Source organism: Lactuca virosa, chromosome 3 (genome assembly GCF_052849685.1).
Source record: "Lactuca virosa cultivar CGN04683 chromosome 3, Lactuca_virosa_CGN04683_v6, whole genome shotgun sequence".
Taxonomy (NCBI): Eukaryota; Viridiplantae; Streptophyta; class Magnoliopsida; order Asterales; family Asteraceae; genus Lactuca; species Lactuca virosa.
In genome coordinates, this window is record NC_136428.1 from 334,932,083 (window position 1) to 334,946,800 (window position 14,718).

Genomic DNA, 14,718 nt, shown 5'->3' on the forward strand with positions numbered 1-14,718 from the left:
TTCCTGAAATTAAACTTCTTTTTCTATTTCCTGTAATTTTCTTGATATCGAAACTTCATTCCTATTTCCATTTTCCCCTTCATTATCTCCATTAAAGAACCCTAATCTGTAACAAGTATTTTTCTCACTTTCTACTTAGAATCTATATATATATATATATATATATATATATATATATATATATATATATATATATATATATATATATATATATATATGTGTGTGTTTCTATGTGTTTGTGTATGCTTGTATGTGTTTGATTTGCATACTAGTAAGTAATCATTATTTTTCCGTTGAAATAGTCTAGTAATTAAATATGCATTTGAAGATTGGACATTATGCATTCTGTAACACCCAAAAATTCAAGCCAAATTTAAACTTTCAAAATATGTCGAATTTATCAAAACATTACAACTTTGTTTTCAAAATACATTTATATCAGAGTTTTCCTAGAAACATAACATAATAGGAGGAGCTGTACGATCATGCCTTCGCCTTGCCGCGATCCCCTGATGTACCTGAAACAATAAACTGAAACTGTAAGCCCGAAAGCTTAGTGAGTTACCCCCAAAATACCGATACACATACAGTCCACATAACCATGTCACACCATGACATATCATAACAAACTGAGCAGAACAGCACATAACGGGTCCACAACTTTACAGACTGGAATACCCCTGGGCCCACAGTGTGAGTCTGGAATGCCTATCGGGCCCTCAGCTCACATCTGGATTGCCACCGAGCCCTCAGTACGAGTCTGGAATGCCTACCGGGCCCTCAGCTCGTATCTGGAATGCCACCGAGCCCTCAGTACGAGTCTGGAATGCCTACCGGGCCCTCAGCTCGTATCTGGAATGCTCCCAAGTCCTCAGTATGAGTCTGGAATGCCTATCGGGCCCGCAGCTCATATCTGGAATACTCTAGGGTTTGTTGGCTACCGCACGGAACAGGAGAACCTCAACCCATCCCACATAACATATCAACATGTAACAAATAATGCACATACAGACAATCAATCAGTATCACAGGTAGTCCTACAGACCTACCCTCTAGCGTATCAAACTAGCATGCATAACTAACTCATACTCAACATAATACAACTACTAGGATATCATATCCAATGGGCCGGCCTTGGTGCCTTAGACCCCTTAGTATAGTGAGGATAACTCACCTCGCAACTGTCGTCGGAAATAAGAAGGCTCAACTCCTGGGTCCAACACGAACTCCACCACCTATAGGTACCATACAAACCTTTTTCATAAATCTCCCAATTACCAGAAACCATCAGAAGTCAACTGGTCAACCCTTGGTCCAAGTCAAAGTCCACAGTCAAAGTCAACAGTCTATGTTGACTCGACTCGTCGAGTGCAGATCACCGACTCGTCGAGTCCTTCCTGAACTCGAGAAGTCGTGAAATCCTTGATTGGCTCGTCGAGTTCCCTTTTTAACTCGTCGAGTTCATACGTGGCCAAGATTTGGAAGAAACCCTAGCCAACTCGCTGAGTCTTCTAACAACTCGCCGAGTTCAAGGCAATCTTCAACGAACTCGCCGAGTTGCTCAACCAACTCGCCGAGTTCACGACTATGTTCATAGGACTCGCCGAGTCCAGCGTTCTACTCGCCGAGTTCATTCAGTCCTTTTTCCATACAGACCTGGTTTGAGCCATGCAGCGGCTCCAAACCACAGATCTAGGCTTCTAGGGCATGCTTATCACGTAAAGTTGCAAACTTTACATGCATGCATAGCTTTAAGGGCTCCAAATGTCAAAACTAAGCTCTTAATGGGGTTCTAAGCTCAAGAGGGACCTCAATCACGAACATAACTGAGACTTTACAACTCTAGAAGGTAATGAGGGTCCAGATCTGAAGTATAGCCCAACCATAAGGTTTCTCTACCAAGGATTTGGGGTTTTAGGGCTTAAAAGCAACAATTTAGGGACAAACAAGATCTAATAGGTCAATAATCAAGATGGAAACTTTATTACCAGAATGGGTGACCACAAATGAATGTGTTCTGGATCTAAGTCCACTTCCTTGAGCTCTTCAACCCCTTCCTTCTTCCACTTGCTCCAATGTGCGCCAAAAGTCCCTTCACAAGGCAACAATCACTCAAACTCACCAATAGAGACTAGGGTTTCGATAAGGAATGCTCTGAGGGTGATGGAGGCTGAGATGGGGCTATAAGGACGTTTAAATAGGGTGCAAACCCTAAGGATTAGGGTTTCCTCCTGACTGGCCTACTCGCCGAGTCCAGGCGTGGACTCGCCGAGTAGATCACTTAAAGCCCGCGTCCAATTCGACATCTACTCGGCGAGTTAGGGCTACAACTCGCCGAGTAGCTCTTACAAAAAGAAACATTTAATCAAATTAAATACATACCAGGAACGGGGCGTTACAATTCTCCCCCACTTGTCTCAGACTTCGTCCTCGAAGTCTGCTGCTGCTGCATCTGAAAACAACTCCGGGTAATGCCCCCGCATCTCCTCTTCGGACTCCCACGTCCACTCTGAACCCTTCCGGTGCTGCCACTGCACCTTCACTAACTGAACCACCTTTTTCCTCAAGGTCTTCGCCTTTCGATCTAAGATCGCAACTGGTCTCTCGATATAATTCAGGCTGCTATCAACCTGAATATCCTCCATGGGTACTACTGCTGACTCGTCCACCAAACACTTCCTCAACTGAGAAACATGGAAAGTGTTGTGGATCTGGCTAAGCTCTGCCGGGAGATCCAATCGATAGGCGACCCGACCCACCCGGGCCAAAACCCTAAAAGGACCAATGAACCTGGGGCCCAGCTTGCCCCTCTTTCGGAATCTGATGACACCCTTCCAGGGTGATACCTTCAGGAGGACCATGTCACCCACCTGGAACTCCAACTCGGATCGGCGTTTGTCGGCATAACTCTTCTGCCGACTCTAAGCGGTCTGCAAACGCTGTCTAACCTGCTGGATCTTTTCGGTAGTCTGCAAGACTACCTCCGTACTACCCATCACCCTGTGCCCAACTTCGCCCCAACAAACCGGGGTGCGACATCTCCGCTCGTACAACATCTCGAATGGCGGGGCGCCAAGGCTAGAATGATAGCTGTTGTTGTAGGCGAACTCCGCAAGCGGTAGGTGAGAATCCCAGCTCCCACCGAAATCAATGACACATGCCCGCAACATGTCCTCGAGGGTCTGAATAGTCCGCTCGCTCTGGCCGTCTGTCTGTGGGTGGAATGCTGTGCTGAAGTGCAATCGCGTGCCCAGCTCCTCGTGAAACTTTTGCCAGAAGCGGGAGGTAAACCTGACATCCCGATCAGAGATAATGGAGACAGGAACCCCATGGCGAGACACGATCTCCCGAACGTACAATTCGGCCAATTTCGCGGCCGATGAGCCCTCTTGTATAGCCAAGAAATGGGCGCTCTTGGTCAATCGATCCACGATGACCCATATAGCATCAAACCCCTTTGCCGTCTTCGGCAATTTGGTAATAAAATCCATCGTGATCTGTTCCCATTTCCACATGGAAATCTCTAGGGGCTGCAGCTTTCCATGCGGCCACTGATGCTCGGCCTTGACCATCCTACAGGTCAAACACCTCTCAACGTACCAAGCGATTTCCCGCTTCATGCATGGCCACCAATAGCTCAAACTCAAATCCCGATACATCTTGGTAGCCCCCGGGTGAATAGAGAAATGAGACTTATGAGCCTCCTCCATAACCGTCTGCCTAACCCCACCCGTCATTGGAACCCAAACCCGACCACATTGGGTTAATAGTCCCCGACTATCCTGCACAAACCGGTGTTCTCGCCCTTGATCCTCTCCAGCTTCCAATTTTCCGGGCGGATGCCCTCAACCTGGGCATCTCTGATCAAACTCACCAGCGGAGAATCCACCGCTATCCTCATACATACCGCTGGGGTGGAAGACCCGCTGACTTGCGGCTCAAAGCGTCCGCCACTACATTCGCTTTACCAGGATGGTAAAGGATCTCGCAATCGTAGTCCTTGACTACGTCCAGCCACCTGCGTTGCCTCATGTTCAGGTTCGGCTGATCCATGATATGTCTCAAGCTCTTGTGATCCGTGTAAATGGTACAACGGACCCCATAGAGGTAGTGTCTCCATATCTTGAGGGCGAACACCACCGCCCCCAGTTCCAAGTCATGCGTAGGGTATCTCGTCTCATGCGGCTTCAGCTGCCGCGATGCGTAGGCTATCACTCGTCCTCTCTGCATGAGGACCGCCCCTAAACCTGTGATGGATGCATCACAGAACACCACAAAATCCTCGACTCCCTCCGGGAGTGTCAATACTGGAGCCTCGCACAAATGCTGACGGAGGGTCTCAAACGCCCTCTGCTGCTCGGGACCCCATCGGAAATCCACTCCCTTCCTTGTCAGACGAGTGAGGGGCACTGCAATCTTGGAGAAGTCCCGTATGAACCTCCGGTAGTACCCTGCCAACCCCAGAAAGCTCCTAATATCCGAGGGAGATTTCGGAACCTCCCACTGCATAACCGCCTCGATTTTGGCCGGATCGACCAAAATCCCCTCCTGGTTAACGAGATGTCCGAGGAACTGGACCCCCCGTAACCAAAACTCACACTTCGAGAACTTGGCGTACAGCCGTTCCCGTCTTAGAACTCCCAACAGCTCTCGCAGATGTTCCTCATGCTGCTCTCGGGTCTTGGAATACACCAAGATATCATCTATAAACACTATGACCGAGCGATCAAGCATCGGTCTACAGACCCGATTCATCAGGTCCATGAACACCGCTGGCGCGTTGGTGAGCCCAAACGGCATCACCACGAACTCGTAATGTCCATAACGAGTTCGGAACGCGGTCTTCTCCACGTCCTCCTCTCTGACCCTGACCTGATGATACCCAGACCTCAAGTCTATCTTGGAAAACCAAGATGCACCCTGTAATTGGTCGAAGAGATCGTCTATCCTCGGGAGTGGATAACGGTTCTTCACCGTCAACTTAATCAACTCCCGGTAATCGATACACATCCGGTGCGACCCGTCCTTCTTCCGGACGAAAAGTATCGGTGCTCCCCATGGAGAACGGCTAGGTCGAATGAACTGCTTGCCCAACAGTTCCTGCAGCTGCGATGACAACTCCTGCATCTCTGGCGGTGCCAATCGGTACGGCGCCCTAGCAATAGGGGCCGCACCTGGCACCAGGTCGATCCTGAACTCGACCTGCCTCTCTGGAGGTATCCCTGGTAACTCCTCCGGGAATACGTTTGCGAACTCCCTGACCATCGGTACGTCGGAAACCGAAATCTGATCCCTGGCTCGCGTATCTACCACATACGCTAGATAACCTGCACACCCGTGCTGAATGTACTGTCGTGCCCTGGCAGCTGAACAAAACCCTGATCCCACTCTTGTGCCCTCGCCATATACAATCAGTTCTCCCCCACTTGGGGTTCGAACTACTACTCGCTGCCCCTCACAGTCGATCATGGCACCGAATCGACTGAGCCAATCCATGCCTACAATCACGCATACCTCCCCCATGGGAATCAGAATCAAATCTATCGGAAATGACACCCCGAAAATCTCCAAGTCACACCCTCGATAAACTGAAGAAGCAGAAACCCCGTGTTCATTGGAGATAGACACTCGCAACGGACACTCTAACTCGCCCACTGGCGCACTGAACTCCCTACTAAATGTCTGAGATACGAAGGACCGACTCGCCCCCGAGTCAAATAAGACCAAAGCAGGCAAGGAGTTCACTAAAAACGTACCTAACCACAGGTGCAACAGATAAGCATACAACAGATATAGGAAAACGAGATAAGGATAGAAACATACCAGCAACCACATCTGGTGCTGCTCTGGCCTCCTCCGCTGTAAGCTGGAAGGCACGACCCTGAACCTTTGGAGGCTCTGCTCTGACTGGTCTCCCATCCGTGATCCTCAAAGTAGCCGGCGCTGGAGCCTGCGCCGGTTTGGCGGCGAGTAACGGGCAGTTGGCCTTTAAATGGCCAACCTGATCACAATGGTAACATAACCTCATACTCTGAACTGGAGCGGCCTGGCGTAATGCCCCTCCTTGCCACACTTGTGGCATCCACTACCAGCTCGACACACACCAGAATGACCCTTGCCACACTTCCCACATGTGCGGCTCTGCTGACCCCCGGTCCTAGTATCAGCGGTCTTAGACCGCTTTGGCGCCGGCTGAGAATGTGCCGGGGCCTGCCGCTGTTCTCTCAACTGCTGCTCAATCTCCAACTCACGCCGTCTGGCGGCCTCCTGCAACTCTAGAAGAGTATCACATCGCTGGGTAGACACAAACTGACGGATATCCGTCTTGAGCATGCTCAGATAACGGGTCATCTGGGCCTGCTCTGAAGCAAACTCCGAGCAAAACATAGCCCTCTCAGTGAACATCCGGGTGATCTCCGTCACCGACTCCCCATCCTGTCTCAAACTCAAAAACTCCTGTGCCAATCGCTCCCGCTCAACCCGTGGAATGTAACGGGCGCGAAACATATCCCTGAACTGCTCCCAAGTAACAGCAGCTCTCTGATCATCAGAGTACGACCCAGTCGCAAGTCTCCACCAGTCCTTGGCCCCAGACCTAAGCAGGTTCAGAGCACACCCGACCTTCTGGTCAGCAGGACACGAGCAGGTGAAGAAACACCCCTCCACATCTGAAATCCACCTCATAGCCTTGATGGGATCCTGCGTCCCATCAAAAGTAGGGGGCTTCGTGTTATCGAAGTCCCTGTACTGAAAACCTCTACCAACTCCTCCTCCCGTCGCCGATACAGCTGATGCAGCTGCTGCGGCGGCTGTCTCTGCAAGGGCTGCATAACGCTCATCAAAATACTCCACCATGGCGGTCTTGATTGACCCGAACATCTCCGGTAACTGAGCCCGGAATGCAGCAGCAACCTCATCATGCAGGATCTCTCGAATCCTGGCATCCAACTCCTCTGTACCCATCTGCACCACTGGCTCAGGTGCTGTCGGCCCCTCCTGGCCTCTGTCCCCTGATCCTGATCCCGAACCGGATCCAGCCACGAAGCGCCTCGTCATCACCATTCTGAAACATATCACCAGTTATCAGATAATTCATATAAATCACTGGGAGCCAACTCCCTACTAACCCTAGGGATTGCGACTTACTTGACACGCGTATAGGTCCTGTGCTTTCAGTAGCATGGGCCCCTACTACCTTCCACACCTACCCATATTTGCCCCAAGTATCACCACAACACCCTAACAATATGCACAACATGGCGAGTGCTCAATCCTCACTCCTAGAGGAATGCTAAATATCTTATAACTGACCTCCCGGTCTCACTCAATCCCTCCTATCCATGAAACTTCCACCAACCCTGCAGCACTAATGTATGCTAGCCATGCATAACGCTGGACCCTATAGACTTTAGAATATCCAATCCTACCCCAAGCCCCCAATCAAACAAGAACAGAACATAAGGCCAAATCAAACATTCTCAGGCTATAAGATCTTAATTATGTACAGCTGGGATGCATACATTAGACAACTACAGTAATGATGTCAATCTCACATAAAGGAAACCCTAGGCTAGCAGGCATCATGTATTCAGGCAATTCTATCATGCAATTCCTGAAGATCCCTAGCCTAGCACTAACATGCTGTTCTATCATATCGTATAAGCAAATAACTTGTATGGTATTTTGGGGTCTACTTACTGGCTCCGACTGATCGTACGCCCTGCATCCTCCTTTATTTATTTTGAAAACCTTTTTGAAAAATCATTTTGAAAATCCTTTCCTTGATTTGAGACTGGAGTCACACGAGTGTTCCTCCAATTCACTCAAACCAAGGCTCTGATACCAACTTGTAACACCCAAAAATTCAAGCCAGATTTAAACTTTCAAAACATGTCGAATTTATCAAAACATTACAACTTTGTTTTCAAAATACATTTATATCAGAGTTTTCCCAGAAACATAACATAATAGGAGGAGCTGTACGATCATGCCTTCGCCTTGCCGCGATCCCCTGATGTACCTGAAACAATAAACTGAAACTGTAAGCCCGAAAGCTTAGTGAGTTACCCCCAAAATACCGATACACATACAGTCCACATAACCATGTCACACCATGACATATCATAACAAACTGAGCAGAACAGCACATAACGGGTCCACAGCTTTACAGACTGGAATACCCCTGGGCCCACAGTGTGAGTCTGGAATGCCTACCGGGCCCTCAGCTCACATCTGGATTGCCACTGAGCCCTCAGTACGAGTCTGGAATGCCTACCGGGCCCTCAGCTCGTATCTGGAATGCCACCGAGCCCTCAGTACGAGTCTGGAATGCCTACCGGGCCCTCAGCTCGTATCTGGAATGCTCCCAAGTCCTCAGTATGAGTCTGGAATGCCTATCGGGCCCTCAGCTCATATATGGAATACTCTAGGGTTTGTTGGCTACCGCACGGAGCAATACAACCTCAACCCATCCCACATAACATATCAACATGTAACAGATAATGCACATACAGACAATCAATCAGTATCACAAGTAGTCCTACAGACCTACCCTCTAGCGTATCAAACTAGCATGCATAACTAACTCATACTCAACATAATACAACTACTAGGATATCATATCCAATGGGCCGGCCTTGGTGCCTTAGACCCCTTAGTATAGTGAGGATAACTCACCTCGCAACTGTCGTCGGAAATAAGAAGGCTCAACTCCTGGGTCCAACACGAACTCCACCACCTATAGGTACCATACAAACCTTTTTCATAAATCTCCCAATTACCAGAAACCATCAGAAGTCAACTGGTCAACCCTTGGTCCAAGTCAAAGTCCACAGTCAAAGTCAACAGTCTATGTTGACTCGACTCGTCGAGTGCAGATCACCGACTCGTCGAGTCCTTCCTGAACTCGAGAAGTCGTGAAATCCTTGATTGGCTCGTCGAGTTCCCTTTTTAACTCGTCGAGTTCATACGTGGCCAAGATTTGGAAGAAACCCTAGCCAACTCGCTGAGTCTTCTAACAACTCGCCGAGTTCAAGGCAATCTTCAACGAACTCGCCGAGTTGCTCAACCAACTCGCCGAGTTCACGGCTATGTTCATAGGACTCGCCGAGTCCAGCGTTCTACTCGCCGAGTTCATTCAGTCCTTTTTCCATACAGACCTGGTTTGAGCCATGCAGCGGCTCCAAACCACAGATCTAGGCTTCTAGGGCATGCTTATCACGTAAAGTTGCAAACTTTACATGCATGCATAGCTTTAAGGGCTCCAAATGTCAAAACTAAGCTCTTAATGGGGTTCTAAGCTCAAGAGGGACCTCAATCACGAACATAACTGAGACTTTACAACTCTAGAAGGTAATGAGGGTCCAGATCTGAAGTATAGCCCAACCATAAGGTTTCTCTACCAAGGATTTGGGGTTTTAGGGCTTAAAAGCAACAATTTAGGGACAAACAAGATCTAATAGATCAATAATCAAGATGGAAACTTTATTACCAGAATGGGTGACCACAAATGAATGTGTTCTGGATCTAAGTCCCCTACCTTGAGCTCTTCAACCCCTTCCTTCTTCCACTTGCTCCAATGTGCGCCAAAAGTCCCTTCACAAGGCAACAATCACTCAAACTCACCAATAGAGACTAGGGTTTCGATAAGGAATGCTCTGAGGGTGATGGAGGCTGAGATGGGGCTATAAGGACGTTTAAATAGGGTGCAAACCCTAAGGATTAGGGTTTCCTCCTGACTGGCCTACTCGCCGAGTCCAGGCGTGGACTCGCCGAGTAGATCACTTAAAGCCCGCGTCCAATTCGACATCTACTCGGCGAGTTAGGGCTACAACTCGCCGAGTAGCTCTTACAAAAAGAAACATTTAATCAAATTAAATACGTACCAGGAACGGGGCGTTACACATTCTTTCGTTTGCCTCAAACAAACCTTCAGATCCGTGAAAACACCCCTGCATACTTGAGTTTTTGTGACGCAAATCTTCTCCAACTTATTTAAGCTTGAACTTGGCAAGAAGTGTTGTATCAGTTCAAAAGGATTTTTGATTATTTCAAATCATTTACGCATATGGAAAATGTAAGTGAAGAGAATGTTGAAGTTGCTTAAGTTGAAAGAATCTTGTATCAGTTAAGATATGTTCCTGTTTTTAAAACACCCACTACTACCTCTTGTACGTAATTTGTTGTATGCTTGTGTTTTGTGTATGTTTTATTTCTGAGATTCAAACCTAGAGTTTTTAGTTCAAGTGATCAAATATGGAGTTTTAGTTTATAATGGATCTGAGATTCAAACCAACTATTTGGTACAATGTATTTTTTATTGCAAAATCAGTTACAAATCAATCTTTTATTGGTTTTCATGTCATGGTTTATATATGTTAATGTGTGTTTTTTGCTAAAAATGTTGAGGCTGATGCGTTATGTCTTGATGACATGAAGACTAGCAAAATTAAAGCTTATCACTATTTTTTCTACTAATTTGGGTTCAGAAAACTTAACATAGCAAAGTACCATTATAGAAACATTTACCTTTTTTAAGTGATAGCAACACAATAGACCTTTGTTTGTCAAGTTTATCCTTTACTCTTTGTTTCCGTGACACTTCAAAATGTTAGGTTATAACATGTGATGGTTTTGGTTATTTTTGTGTGTGTATGAAATGTATACATGCTTCATTGATCTTTTTAATTGTTTGTTTCTCATTACAGTTAACAGTAATTAAGTATCTTGTTTGGTTGGTGATTGCTCAGCTCTTGAGACTTGAATCAAGAAAAACCGACTATATAGCGACTGGAATATTGAGATGAACTGTTGAAGGCTTGATTGGCGAGAAGACTAAAGAGACAAGATCAAAACACATGATTAAATTTAATTATCTAGCGTGAGAATCAAATTTAGTTTTTGTTAGTGGTCTCAGTTATTTCTTAGACCCATTTAGTTGATTTCTTAAACTTTTAATTGTTTATTTAGTCACTGTATTTACTGAGATTACCAAGTTTGTGGTTGAATTTCGATGTTAATGTTAGAGGTCTTAGTGGTAATGAGATGTTTTATAGATTTCCTACTGTTTTAAGAATTGGTAAATTTGGGCGATTTTGCATTTGATGATGGTTTGGAATTTGAATAAATCTGAAGCTGGTTTATTATTATTCGAATTAGTTGAGATATGTTATTTTTCTCTAGGTTGAATGATTATCGACAAATAGGTAGTATACCATGTACTCAAGCGATTAAAGGAAAGTTTTAATACTCTTGGACGGTGCATAAGTTTCTTTGATTTTGTTAAAGATTGTTTATTAATTAAACATGTTTATTTGATTTATTTAGTATTCATTTGGATTTAGCGATGTACATTTGTTTTTATCTCAAAACAACATCATGAAGAAAACAAATCACTATGGATGAGCATTGGACAGAACCGATACCGGTAAAGATATGCATTACTTAAATGCCATTTAATAAAAAATAGATATTGTTGGGTTAAATGTTTATTAAGGGTATTAAAATTTCATAACGGTGTTTTGATATTGTTCGATCGAAATAGTGATATGCATTACTTAAATGCCAAAACATGTTGCTACCTTTCTAGGAGTATATATGCTTTAAAATAAACTCTATCTCTAATACTTGTTTTAAAAATCCGTTCCATCTTCTATCAATTAACATTTAGCAATCTATCTTAATATGTTGCCCGGACTTGCAAAATAACCTAAAAATACAAGTCATACATACAAAATAACATAAATTGTAATGAGTAGCATCTCATTAGTTGTTGCGCGAACTTGCAAAATAACCTAAAAATACAAGTCATACATACAAAATAACACAAATTGTAACGAGTAGCATGGTTTTCTTACAATATAGCAAAATAACCTAAAAATAAAGTCATACATACAAAATAACATAAATTGTAATGAGTAGCATGGTTTTTTTACAAAGTAGTTCTAATAATTAGCAAATAAAACATCTTACAGTCAATCACAATTCACAAATAGGTTAGATAATGCTAGAACGATTTTCTTGCAAACTTCTATTTTTACTAGACAAATTAGTCATCTAACTTTCCATTTGGGGTTCACAACATACATACAAAATAACATAAATTGTAATGAGTAGCATCTCATTAGTTGTTGCGCGAACTTGCAAAATAACCTAAAAATACAAGTCATACATACAAAATAACACAAATTGTAACGAGTAGCATGGTTTTCTTACAATATAGCAAAATAACCTAAAAATAAAGTCATACATACAAAATAACATAAATTGTAATGAGTAGCATGGTTTTTTTACAAAGTAGTTCTAATAATTAGGAAATAAAACATCTTACAGTCAATCACAATTCACAAATAGGTTAGATAATGCTAGAACGATTTTCTTGCAAACTTCTATTTTTACTAGACAAATTAGTCATCTAACTTTCCATTTGGGGTTCACAACATATCCGGATATACGGGTAACATTTATGTCATTTCATTTATAAATGTACGACTTGTATCGCTATCGTTTTAATTGCACACATTAGTTTCTTAAATTCAATAATACTAATTAAAATGTACCATTATTAACGACTATTGCTTGTCTAACCTGTAAGGTTGCTAACGCATCTGTTGCTAACGCATCTACTGAATGCTAAAAATTACTATTTTACCCTTCTAACAAAAACAACTTTCAAATGCATATTAATTGATCAAAATCTACAATTTTCAAACTAACATTTATAACAAAGCAGCAAGACTTCATTACATTCAATTAAAAAACCAACAAGCAAGTTTTGTGCATCCAAAAGTTTTTATGGCTCTAAAATTCGAAACTGTAACCTACCATGTTGCCCAGCTTCCTCATTAAGGTTCCACGACCTGCAAAAAGAAAGAACACAATTAACACAAAATGTAATGACACAAATTGCTTAATCTTCTAAAAGTTGGTTTCTTTTAAGGGGTAAATTTCAAACAGAGTGGTAGATCTACAAAAAAAATTAACCACAAAAGGGACTCAAGTCTAAACTCTAAAGTCTAAACAAAAACATACACTCAAATGATTCATGCTACATGGTTCATATCTAAATGAATTAAGTCCTCTATCATGTTTAATTGATTTGGCATAAAGAACACGTTCTAACTTGATAGATATTTAATTGCACAGGGGAAGAGTCTTAAAATGCAACCTAATTGATTTGTCATTAGGAGAACAAAAATTATGATTATATGTGATTAAGATATAGAAGTTAAAAGAACATTGCTTACAGGTTCTGAGTAAGCATCATGCCTTTATACTTCTTCAAAATCTCCATCATAGCTTCAGTATATGCAGACTCTTCTTTATCTTCAAAACCACCATTTTCACTGCTCATAAGAAACTCATTTCCACCCTCGATATCTTTCATCTCCATTACACAAAAATAGATCCCCTTCATCACATACCCTGAAACTGGCAATTTCAAAACCGAAAAATAACAGTTCCGCATTATAGTAGGAACATTTACACGATTGAGCACAGTTTCCGAAGCTGAATGTACCCATTCCTTAACCTCACTGAGTTCTTTCCCACTTAGAGAAAGCCTCCCTCTTCTCCCTGAATCGCTAATGGATACCTCTTCCAACATGGGTAGATCATTAACGAGGTACAACAACATCACATGCCATGCCATGATATCCTGCAGACACTGAAACGAAATGACATGTTTGTTCTTCAACAAATCACCGATTAACTCGACGCTTTCTTCTTCATCCCCATTTCCATTAACACATAATCCATCCTTATCACAAACTGAATTCGGCCACAGAAACATAAACGATTCAATTTTCTTCGTGAACTTAACCTTCCATTTGAACAAACGACTATCGACAGCACTATGACCCGGAGCTAGAAGTTCGATACATAAGGACTTCACTCCTTTAAACTTGATCAAAAACCTATAGGCAGATAGAAAGGACTCACCGTATAACGACGAAATCATGCGCAGAAACGACCTACTTGGGGAGACATCACTGATGGTGTTCTTATCGGAAATGTGAGGGTTTAAGACTGGAGAAGCGAAGGAAATGGCATCGACTTGAACTACAATCGAGGAGAAACGTTTGGAAACCAGATAGCAAAAACATAGGGTTTTCAAATCGATTAATCTGTTTAATATTAGGAGGATGATTTCGTCTGGTAAACGACTGATTGAAGACGAATCTTTGCATGTCCTTCGCCGGATTTCTCGAGGTTCCTCAATTTTTTGGGACAGAAAATCGACGGTGGGCTCATCCGACATTGTAATACCGAATTATGATCATCCTCCTGTTAACTTTTATATTGATGATATAAAATAAAAATAATAAAAATAAAAATAAAAAAATAAAAATAATAATGAGTAATTTCCGAAAATAGTCCATATCGTTTCAAACAATTGCACAATGGTCCTTCCATATAACAAGTCAGAAAAGCTGTGTTAAATGTAAAAATACCGTAATTTCCAAAATTAGTCCATATGGTTTCAAACAATTGCACAATGGTCCTTCCATGTAGCACGTCAGAAAAGCTATGATAAATAAGTGTAAAATACAAAAATACAGTCATTTTATTATTTTTATCATTTTTTTATATTCGTTAACCATTTATAGATATTAAAGGCAACCACCAACTATAAACCATCGGTCTACCGTTGGCACTCCCCTCCCTCCGCCCCACCATTTTCATTTGTTCATCTTCTAGGCATATCTTTTGGTGACCATC

General features: G+C 43.3%; 1 protein-coding gene across 1 annotated transcript; it reads right to left on the bottom strand.

The window, feature by feature from the left end:
* Positions 1 to 12,651: 12,651 nt before the first annotated feature.
* LOC145167444 (F-box protein AUF1-like) lies at positions 12,652 to 14,268 on the bottom strand. The gene is made up of 2 exons (XM_079086653.1): positions 13,245 to 14,268; positions 12,652 to 12,857 (listed from the first exon to the last, which is right to left on the bottom strand). The coding sequence occupies exons 1-2, from the start codon at positions 14,255 to 14,257 to the stop codon at positions 12,791 to 12,793; spliced, it is 1,080 nt and encodes a 359-aa protein (XP_078942779.1). The 5' UTR covers positions 14,258 to 14,268; the 3' UTR covers positions 12,652 to 12,790.
* Between the last annotated feature and the right edge of the window lie 450 nt (positions 14,269 to 14,718).

Bases quoted from the DNA above. Each gene is read 5' to 3' on its own strand.
- LOC145167444 (XM_079086653.1), bottom strand. From the start codon at position 14,257: ATGTCGGATGAGCCCACCGTCGATTTTCTGTCCCAAAAAATTGAGGAA. The intron at 12,858-13,244 runs GTAAGCAATGTT...TTCTTTTTGCAG, and splicing joins ATGATGCTTACTCAGAACCT to GTCGTGGAACCTTAATGAGG.